Source organism: Antennarius striatus, chromosome 5 (assembly GCF_040054535.1).
Source record: "Antennarius striatus isolate MH-2024 chromosome 5, ASM4005453v1, whole genome shotgun sequence".
Classification (NCBI taxonomy): Eukaryota; Metazoa; Chordata; class Actinopteri; order Lophiiformes; family Antennariidae; genus Antennarius; species Antennarius striatus.
The window spans coordinates 14,425,903-14,437,012 of record NC_090780.1 but is presented as its reverse complement, the minus strand read 5'-3'; the positions used below and the strand labels follow the sequence as shown (position 1 = coordinate 14,437,012).

Below are 11,110 nucleotides of genomic sequence, written 5' to 3'. Positions count from 1 at the left end.
ACACTCTCCATTGCTCTGGACTGTTGACCCTAAGTACTTAAAATCCTCCACCTTCTTGATCTCTTCTCCCTCTAACCTCACTCTTCCACTTGGGTCCCTCTCATTCACACACATGTATTCTGTCTTACTGCGGCTAATCTTCATTCCTCTCTTTTCCAGGACTCACCTCCACCTCTCTAGCTTCTCCTCCACCTGTTCACTGCTCTCACTACAGATCACAATGTCATCTGCAAACATCATAGTCCATGGGGATTCCTGTCTAACCTCGTCTGTCAGTCTGTCCATCACCATAGCGAACAAGAAGGGGCTCAGAGCTGATCCCTGATGCAGTCCCACCTCCACCTTGAACTCCTCTGTCACACCTACAGCACACCTCACCACTGTCTTACAGTCCTCATACATGTCCTGCACCGCTCTAACATACTTCTCTGCCACTCCAGACTTCCTCATACAATACCACAGTTCCTCTCTGGGCACCCTGTCATAAGCTTTCTCTAGATCTACAAAAACACAATGCAGCTCCCTCTGGCCTTCTCTGTACTTCTCTATCAACATCCTCAGAGCAAATACTGCATCTGTAGTACTATTTTTTGGCATGAAACCATACTGCTGCTCACAAATGCTCACTTCTGCCCTTAGTCTAGCTTCCACTACTCTTTCCCATAACTTCATTGTATGGCTCATCAGCTTTATTCCCCTGTAGTTGTCACAACTCTGCACATCTCCCTTGTTCTTAAAAATGGGCACCAGACACTTCTCCATTCCTCAGGCATCTTCTCACTATCTAAGATCCTGTTGAACAACCCACTTCCACTTCCAAACCTCTACAAATATATCATCAGGACCGACTGCCTTTCCACTCTTCATCCTCTTCAATTCCTTCCTCACTTCATCCTAACTAATCCAGAGCCACCCAGAGCCTGTTTTAACTCCTTCCTAAAAGTCATGCAACACTCTTCCTTTTTCAGCTTCCACCATTTTGTCCTCTGCTCTGCCTTTGCCCTCTTCATCTTCCTCACCATCATCCTACACACCACCATCCTATGCTGTTTGGCTACACTCTCACCTACCACTACCTTGCAGTCACTGATCTCCTTCAGATTACACCGTCTACACAAGATGTAGTCTACCTGTGTGCTCCTACCACCACTCTTGTAGGCCACACTATGTTCCTGCCTGTTCTGGAAGAAAGTATTCACTACAGCCATTTCCATCCTTTTTGCAAAGTCAACTACCATCTGTCCTTCTGCATTCCTCTTCTGGATACCAAACGTGCCCATCACCTCCTCATCACCTCTGTTTCCTGCACCAACATGTCCATTGAAGTCTGCACCAATGACAACTCTCTCACTTCTAGGTATGCTCTGCATCACTTCATCAAAGTCCTCCTTCTCCTCCAGCTCACATCCTACCTGTGGAGCATACCCACTAACAACGTTGAACATCACACCTTCGATTTGTAGCTTCAGACTCATCACTCTATCTGACACTCTTTTTACCTCCAGGACATTCCTAACAAACTCCTCCTTCAAGATAACTCCTACTCCATTTCTCTTCCTATCTACACCATGATAGAACAACTTGAACCCTGCTCCTAAACTTCTACCCTTGCTACCTTTCCACCTGGTCTCCTGGACACACAGTATGTCTACCTTCCTCCTCTGCATCATGTCAACCAACTCTCTACCTTTTCCTGTCATAGTTCCAACATTCAACGTCCCCACTCTCAGTCCTATACTCCTGGAGCTCCTCTTCTCTCTACACACAGCACAACACTCACTATGCTGTGTGCGACGGAGAAATTAATTCCCCTTATGGAACCTCCTTAAGGGATAAATAAAGCTATACTCCTTACTCTATGTTTTATGTGCTATAGTTCTTTTCTACCTCTTGCAACCATGGCAACAACAAACATCTTTGGGCTGAGCCCCCCTGCACTTCTGACCGTATCTCCGCCCCTGAAACACGGTCCATTTGACAGCCCGACACGCTTCGTGCTCTCCGGGATGACAGCCTCCACTCTCCTCCTGCCTGCCGGCCAGAGCTGCTGCTAAACCCCGACGGTCCGGTCCGCTTGTCTGCGCCTCCAGCTGACGAAACGCGTTGATGCGATGACCCGAGAATTTATCGATCATGGCTAACTTCCGGATCCCGGTAGCCGTGGCGGCCGTGGCGGGGGTTCTGTTCGGGACCAGTGGAGGTAAGTAACTCCGTGTTTCGGTCCATCGTGCTAACGCTAGCCGGGTGAGCTAGCCCCGCCGGACGGCAGACCGATGGGACCCACGGTTGGGTAACCAGGCTAGTCTGTTCGGTTTATCTCTACCAGGACTAGTTAACAACAGTTTGGTGTCACTGATCACTGTCAACCAGTCTGACCAGTAGAACCTGCGGCGGTAGGACTGGTGGATTAGCATGAGCTGTCTGCCCGGAGATCGGGCTCCCTGTAAACAAGAGCTGTGAAGACGCGCACTTCATTTCAGCGGTGGACGTGAAATGTAATGAGGTCTAGAAATGGGTCAGAAAATATATCATTTCCATTGGATTTGTCATCCATTCATATTCACCCATAGATTCACATTTGTAAATATCTCCACATTTACACACTGGAAAATGTTGATATGGTTTTGTAGATGTGTGCGTGTGTGTGTGTGTGTGTGTGTGTGTGTGTGTGTGTGTGTGTGTGTGTGTGTGTGTGTGTGTGTGTGTGTGTGTGTGTGTGTGTGTGTGTGTGAGAGAGAGAGAGAGGTTGTGATGATCTAGAGCGCAGTAATGTCCTATGTTCCGTTATTATGGTGCAAGATTATTTATCCTTTCTGTAGTTAATAGTACATGGGACGGTGTAGGAGTGAATGATTGGTAGAACAGTCGTATTTATCATTTATTATATTCCTGGATTTCAATTTCAACATATTTCCAAGTAAAATAAGCTTTAGAGAACATCAACAAATAGTCTATCATACTGCTGCATAAATATAGTAAATCCAGATCTGCCAGTATTCAGTGAATTCAGGGCTGCAATTATCATTTGTATTTAAATCACCAGTTGCATTCTTGATTCATTTATTCATTGTATTTCTTCTTTAAATTTACAGAAAATTGCTGTTAAATTGTCAGTGTTCTTCCAAAATCCATATTTTTAGCAAAGCTTTGCGTTGATTGAAATATTAATTAAATGTTAACTTAATTTCATTGTGCAGACTGTGATTTCCCTTTATTTTTTCTGAAGTATAGCATGTTCAATTGTTGCGTGGAGAGCAACACGTCATAAAACACGGCATCTTCATCATGTTCTGGTTGAGAAGAACTGGAGAAAAAATATGACTCAGTGCTTCAACAGCTGATCAACAATACTTGCCTTCACTGTTGTGTGCTTTGCAGAGAGATGTGTTTTTAAATTGTGATATATTTTAACATGTGAGGTACTGATGTAAAAGAGTTAAAATATCAAAAATCCTTTTTTGCGTTTTAAACCCAGCCTAACTGTAAGGTTCAGTATAATGCCTGTATTTTTGAATAAGATAAATTTATTCTTCATTAATTTGTGATACTAAAGACAAACAGCCAATGAGAAATGGACTGTCAGAAATGTCAGTCTCATTTCCTGTTTACCCAGCTCCTTTCTTTAGTGTTTCTTGTTTGTTTTTGTTTTTTTAATTGATTATGAACATCTGCCAAATAGATTTTGACACTGTATGAGTCAGTTACACACAGATGTTTCATGCTGACTCTAAATTTCGCTGTAGGTGAGGATAACACTAACCTATCCAGCGTTAAGTATCTAATGGGATTTCACGATTACTTGATTCACACTATGTTTATATTTTAATGACATTATGCAGCATGACAGAGGAATCATGTCTTTTCTAAATCAAATAACAGCTGATCAGTTTAACTCTATTCCCACATGCTATCACATTCTCCACCAATTTTCCCAGAACACACCCAGTCAAAAAAAATTAAGCTCTGAAGCTCATGATGCTCCCTGTTGCCACTGACAATATCCTGGGAACTCCCTTTCTGCTTGCTCATATATTTCGTTAATTATTGATGTAGCAAACAAATAAAGTCAGACCCTGCACAAAATGTCTTTTTTCTTCTTTGCAGCTCTTGCAGATCAAGTCGGTGTTTTTAATTCCATAAACTTTACATTTTACAAATTGTTGCTTCTTCTGCTCCGTCTGTTTCTGCAGCACTAAGGTGTAACTGCACCACGGCCCCATGTGAAAGAACCGGCTCCCAGTGTGAGACCGATGGAGCCTGCATGGCCTCCACCTCCTTCATCAACGGTCAAGAGCAGCACATCCGAATCTGCATCTCACAGGACAAACTTGAACCCCCTGGACAACCATTTTACTGCCGCAGTGCAGAGGGCCTGCTCAACATCCATTGCTGTTATACCGACTACTGCAACAGCATTGACCTTCAAGTACCCTCAGGTGAGAACTGGCGTCTTCCACTGCTTATCAAGTACAATCCAATCAAGTGCTCGTCGCAAATATTTGCTAAAATTTTAAATGTTAAATTTCATCATGTAAACAAGGTGTTTATCTCTTGAATGACTTTGAGCAGTAGCATCATCCAGGAAAGTAAAATTTAGATAAGAATGTCCAACAGCTTGTGCAGTCGGTCAGTTGCTAGGGCCAGAAGAGCAGCTTCACCTGACTGACTTTCACTGGAAAATTAATGATGCCTTACTGCATCATCTATGATGTTATCTTCAGTGCCTCAGTGACTGCGATAACTTTCTTTCACACTTTAGTGACTCATGGTAGTTCAGAACTGTTTCCTCAGGTGTTTTTTTAGAACACGAGGAGAGAACAGCACCAGGAAATGGTGGACACGATCCACCCCCACCATGAACAAAGAGCAGTTCTTATGAAGTTTTAATCGAAAAGCAGCACTTTAGAAGCCTGGTCTGTACAGAGTGACTCATATTTTGACAGAGAATGGCTTTGCTTCGGTCTCTGACTCACACACTCGAGTTGAGCGAGTACAGATTTCCTCATCTGCACTTTGATCTGTTCAGCACTTTGAAAAAAAATGTGTGAAAGACTGTTTACCCTACATACTGTAAGTATGCTGGTTTGGAGATCTTGGAATGTAGTAGATAACTGATACAGCACTGTGCCAGTCATGATTTTCAAACTCAAAAATGTAAATGCCTCAAAAACTACAGTAATTAATTTCTCTGAATCAATGGTGGAGAAACTGAAAACCCAGAAAGAGTTGCAAAGATAAAGTAGTACTGCAAAGTCAGAGATTGTAGAGACAGAATAAGGAGACCTTTCACAGCTTTGATATGCTGTAAATGTAATTTCTACACTTCTGCATTTTGTCCTACAGTAAAAACCTTTCATATGAGACCATTGAGCATTTCTCTGCTTAACAACTGGAAAAAATCAATAGACGTTTTTGAAAGATTCAAACTTAGGCTCAGTTTTCTTAATTTTCTGCTCATTTGGCATCAGTGACACAAACCAGTTCATATCAGGAACACAGTCGATCCTTTGATCGTGCTGAATGCCACATGTTTTAATCCTTTATGCTTCTTTTTTAGTTACAACTCAGTCAGGACTTCAGGGAGGCTATGGTCCTGGTGGGACATGGGGACTGGTGGAACTTGCAGCTGTGATTGCAGGGCCTCTGGTGCTGCTGTGCACGCTGCTGCTGGTGGCTGTGTTCCTGTATCAGTTCCACCAGAGGGCTTACAGCCACAGGCAAAGGCTGGAAGTGGAGGACCCCTCCTGTGACAACCTCTGCCTCGCAAAAGACAAGAGCTTGCGTGACCTCATATATGATCTGTCCACATCTGGGTCAGGTTCTGGTCAGTGTCTAACATGATGCAGTTTACTCTGGTTTTGGTTTTTTTGATCAAAATGGTATTTTAAAAAATGCTGGTGATCCTTTTCTGTTCTCATCTCTTGTGAGCAGGTCTCCCTCTGTTTGTCCAGCGGACCGTGGCCCGAACAATCGTTCTCCAAGAAATCATTGGCAAGGGGCGCTTCGGGGAAGTATGGAGAGGTCGTTGGAGAGGTGGGGATGTGGCAGTAAAGATCTTCTCATCCAGAGAGGAGCGCTCCTGGTTCCGTGAGGCTGAAATATATCAGACCATCATGCTACGCCATGAAAACATCTTAGGATTTATAGCTGCTGACAATAAAGGTGCAAACTCATGATAACACAAAAATATCTCGAGGTTTTTGCTTTCATGATGGCCCGCCGCGATGCTGGAAATGGATGGATGATCTTATGATTTCAAGTAAACCCATCATTCTTTGGTGTCTCTGTATGTCTCCCTCAGACAATGGCACTTGGACCCAGCTGTGGTTGGTATCAGACTACCATGAGCACGGCTCTCTGTTCGATTACCTGAACCGCTACTCTGTCACCACTGAGGGAATGATTAAGCTAGCATTGTCAGCTGCCAGCGGACTTGCACATTTGCACATGGAGATTCTTGGAACGCAAGGTAGTTCATGTATAAATTTACCTTTACACATAAGCTTATATTTGATCATACTTATTCAAGGCTTCACCCCATTAATAAATATGATGTACAAATAATGAGGCTTCCACCTAGAGCAGTAAACACCCTGTACACTACATTTGTCAGTTTAATCAGTGGTTTCATTGTTCAGCCAGCCTCACAGTAATGTGTCCTCAAATACCTCCAGGCTTCTGTAAGTCATGTGATTCCAACATTACTCTCTCTCATCATTGCAATAAATAGTACTGAAATACTTTCCTAAAACACTGTGTGGAATTTTACTGTGTATTATCAACAAAATGCTTAATACAAATTTTTGAATGTATGATATGAAACATCGGAAGATAAATTTAATCTACCATCTGTAGTCTGTTTTTGACAGCAGTTGTCAGTTATTTGTTTAAAACCCAGTGAGGCCGAATAGAACTTTTTTTTCATTTTTATCAACCAAATCATTTACCCTGTAGGTTTTACATAAGAGAGTACAGATGCTGAAAACTAATTTATGGATAGTGATTCAGTGGCGTCTGTCTTGTGCATTCATTTTGGTAGGAAAGCCAGGCATCGCCCACAGAGACCTAAAGTCTAAGAACATCCTTGTGAAGAAGAACTGCACCTGTGCCATTGCTGACCTGGGCTTGGCTGTCCGTCATGATTCTGCCACAGACACTATTGACATTGCACCCAATCAAAGAGTTGGCACCAAGAGGTGGGTGTTATATCCCTGCAGCTGCCAGCCTGTTCTTGCACGTGTCTTTCACACCTCTTTCAGGATATCCTTCAATCCTTTGCATCAACATCAACTTGAATTGTTTTCACATTTACAGGTACATGGCTCCAGAGGTTCTGGATGAGACTATTAACATGAGACACTTTGATTCATTCAAATGTGCTGACATCTATGCTCTGGGGCTTGTCTACTGGGAGATTGCACGCCGCTGTAATAGTGGAGGTTAGACTCTGGTTGTCATGTTGTGTGCTTTTCTTTAACTGTAGGTGAGACTTGCAGTAGTGATTTGATCTTGTTGTTGCCCTGTGTTTTAAGGGATTCTTGAAGAGTACCAACTGCCCTACTATGAGTTAGTACCGTCTGATCCTTCAATAGAGGAGATGCGAAAGTTGGTGTGTGACCAGAAGCTACGTCCCAACATACCAAATTGGTGGCAGAGCTACGAGGTATAAAAATGACATTTCCACATATAGCCGGATCTTTTTGAAACCGCGACTTTTTTTGCCCATATAGAAAAAAATTTGCGTCCACACGACAGCGCTTTCGAGAAAATCTCCGTCCACACGTAACCGCATAAGTGCGTTGATCAACACGTTTATAAGCAGAACAATTCCAAGAACAATGGGAGAGAGGATCGGGACGTGTGGAAATTCACACCGTTCCTCCTGGAGGAAGACCTCCATCAGAGTTCTCCCACCAGCAGACAGTGCATCCCGGTCTGACCCAGAACTGGTGTTGGTGTCTTTGGCGAGGAACATGAATGAATGAATGAATAAATAAATATGTAAACTTTATGACTCATAAAGAAAAAAACAGATGAACAAATATTCAAGTATCAAGCACATTTATCAACGCGTCTTCGCGTGTGCATGTTCTGCGTGTATACTGTATGTAGACACAGATCACACACACTGACATCACAGCGGTTTTCGTCGCAGGGAGACGCCCCTCGGATAGGAAAAGTTTTGGTTACAGCGTCCACATGACAACGCAGACCCGGCGTTTTCAAAAAACTTCACTTTAGCCAGCATTTTCAAAAAGTTGTGTTTTCTTTCCAGATATCTGCGTTGTCGTGTGGACGGAAGGCATAACCGGAAGAAAAAAAGTTGCGTTTTCAAAAAGATCCGGCTGCGTGTGGACAGGGCCTAAATCTAAACTGTCATTACTTTGTATGTTCTGCCATGGTAGTTTATATTTGTTACTTAATGGATCTTACATTTGAAGCTTTTTCATCAAATGTATCAGAACCATAACTGAACCATAAGTGTCTTTCTGAACAAAAAATTGCAGGTATATCATTAACATGCTGATTCATACTCTTGTAAACAAATAACTCCTTATTTTTTCCCCACTTCTGTTCCAGGCTTTGCGGGTTATGGGCAAAATCATGAGGGAATGTTGGTACGCTAACGAAGCTGCCCGCTTGACAGCTCTGCGGATTAAAAAGACCCTGTCCCAGCTCAGCGTTCAAGAGGACATAAAAGTCTAAGTGGTGTCAGAAGAGCACTGACTGGTGTTGAGCAGAACCACACTAAAGACTAAAGGATGTGGAGAAGAAAGAGTTTGATTGTTCTGCAGAGAATACAGAGTAAAAGAAGATCACAAGTCACACTTTGTAAATTATTACTGCATAGACACTCCTGCCACCTTTGAAGCCACTTGATTTCTTAACAAACCCTACCTCGCTCAGCCAGCCAAACTACCGGGAAGAATTTCCTCCTGTACTCAGCAACTGCTGCCCGACACAAACCTTTCTGTTCCTTTTTCCAGTCCCAACTAACAAGGGTCCTGGATTTCCTCTGTTAATTGTATGCAGTTCAAAATAGAACATGCAATTAACTAAATAACAAATTGAATTTCAGTTTCTGATATTTCTGAAGTGTTTTTGATCATACTTTACTATTTGAAAAGCAACTTTCACATCTTTTGTCCCTAAAAGTGGGCACGCTGGCAGGGTTAGGAGTTTCTTATTTTCATTTAAATTACTTGGTCTTGTTGTCAACATATTAGTGATGGTGAAGCTATTTCTTGGTGCCACATACAGCACACAGGTACATCACAACCTGCTCTGAAATCATAAGAGATAAATCCACTTGCATCTTTTACAACTGTGTGCTTTAGGTGTCTGCTGTTTACCATTTAAGAATGCACAAAACTGTTGAGACACATTGCGTAAATTCAGCCGTTGTTGTTCAGCAAGTTGTTTTGAGACTTTCGTGTCACTACATCGTTAGGATGACTTACCAAACATGATTAAGGCTTTGGACCACAAAACCACGTAGCTGTTACAAACCTCAGGTTTTCCTTAAGCTTGTCAGTCACTGGAATGTTTTGTCAAATGTAGTTGTAGAGCAATAGATACCAGAGACACTTGCTGGCTTCACACATTAATACTCCAGACTTCAATCTGTAAGCAGCTGCTGTTTGCTGATGATCCCACCACCCGGGAGGGGACACATTGCTCCAGTCCCTCAGATAAACCGGTTTCAATCCAAATAAAACATTTTCTTTTGCAGCAGCTAGTGCTGTTTAGCTGTACCACAAATAATTCTCATTTTTAATTCCTTTAAGAAACATCAGGAATATTTGTTTTCATGTTCTGTTTTTGTAATGTCGACGCAGTGTTTGTTTCCCCTCAGGGCACTTTCTGCCTAGTCTACTACGGCACATAAATTAGCTTGTAAGATGAAGCTTGTGTGTGTTTACGGCCCGTGAATTATAATTTATGTTGATATTTTGATGTTTTAGGTATTTTTAATCTTTTTGTTAGCTGTAAGAAAATCTATGACTTCTGTACGAATCTACTTTTGAGCTCTGATCTAACCCCAATCATTATGTGTCACACGTGCTGCTTATGTTATCTTCCTCATATTGTCCTATAATCTGTCCCCTCATTGTTCCATTCTTGACCATACAACACCGACTCAGTGGGCAAATTGTAAAAGGTTTGTTCCCTTTTCTAAATTATTGTCACAATTCACTGTATGCATTTTTCTTGTCTGGAAATGGGTGCACTATTTTGCTACAGGTACTATTTGTGTGGAATCTTTCCTGTCTTATTTATACGCCGTGAGTTCATATGAACGCCTGAAAGGCCACATGTGCACTACTACTGACCTCACAGCATGAAAACCAAATGTTCTCAGAATTATCTCTGGTCACAGCTAGAAATGTATATTTAAGATCCCACCACTGGAAATGAGAATTAATGAAATGAAATGTGTTTATTGAAACTGTCAGGCAGGTGTTGTACACACTGGAAGAGAAGCTGATTATCTTTAGGGTAAAGAAGTGTTGAAACAAAATACTACTGAAGTGTCTCAATGCTGTCTCACTGTGTGTAACCAATACTTTTGTACAATCATTTCACTCACTGCACTGTATTGTTTTAGTCTCCAACTTCACATTATGCTGTTGTTTTTGGCTGGGAAAATTGTGGCGATCTACTGTTCGATAGTGTCAAAAAGGATTTATACATGTCAGGGTTGTTTCTTAGATTTCAAGATTTTAAATTGAGTCCAAAATGAAAATTCCATCTATCAGGCAAGATTGTCAAATTTATCTGCCTCTGCAACACATAATAAATGTATTAAAGGTTATACACCTTGCTCCAGGTTTTCCTTTGGATGGGTCTGTTACCTAGAAGTACTGTCCAGTCATGACAAAGGAAGAACTGTATCCATGTAAAGGCCCCTTCAGGCATTCAGTCATGTACCTACATAAAGTAATAAATGCAGTTGTTTTGCTATGTGGTGTCTATTTATTGTACAATACCTCATTTAAAAAACTGGGATGCTACAAAATGTCAAATACCTGTATCTGAAAACTGTTACCTCCAGTTAAACCTCAAAGCTCTCCTGAGCCCACATAGTGATGTTATACGATGTTCATTC

General features: G+C 41.9%; 1 protein-coding gene across 1 annotated transcript; it reads left to right on the top strand.

The window, feature by feature from the left end:
* Positions 1 to 2,018: 2,018 nt before the first annotated feature.
* On the top strand, positions 2,019 to 10,970 carry LOC137594877 (activin receptor type-1B-like). The gene is made up of 9 exons (XM_068314469.1): positions 2,019 to 2,200; positions 4,191 to 4,436; positions 5,558 to 5,824; positions 5,932 to 6,162; positions 6,302 to 6,469; positions 7,040 to 7,196; positions 7,315 to 7,439; positions 7,533 to 7,663; positions 8,581 to 10,970. The coding sequence occupies exons 1-9, from the start codon at positions 2,134 to 2,136 to the stop codon at positions 8,704 to 8,706; spliced, it is 1,518 nt and encodes a 505-aa protein (XP_068170570.1). The 5' UTR covers positions 2,019 to 2,133; the 3' UTR covers positions 8,707 to 10,970.
* Positions 10,971 to 11,110: the final 140 nt, after the last annotated feature.

Coding starts and splice junctions, on each gene's coding strand:
- LOC137594877 (XM_068314469.1), top strand. CDS start 2,134: ATGGCTAACTTCCGGATCCCGGTAGCCGTGGCGGCCGTGGCGGGGGTT. Junction 7,197..7,314: donor CAAAGAGTTGGCACCAAGAG/GTGGGTGTTATA, acceptor TCACATTTACAG/GTACATGGCTCCAGAGGTTC. Junction 7,440..7,532: donor ACGCCGCTGTAATAGTGGAG/GTTAGACTCTGG, acceptor CTGTGTTTTAAG/GGATTCTTGAAGAGTACCAA.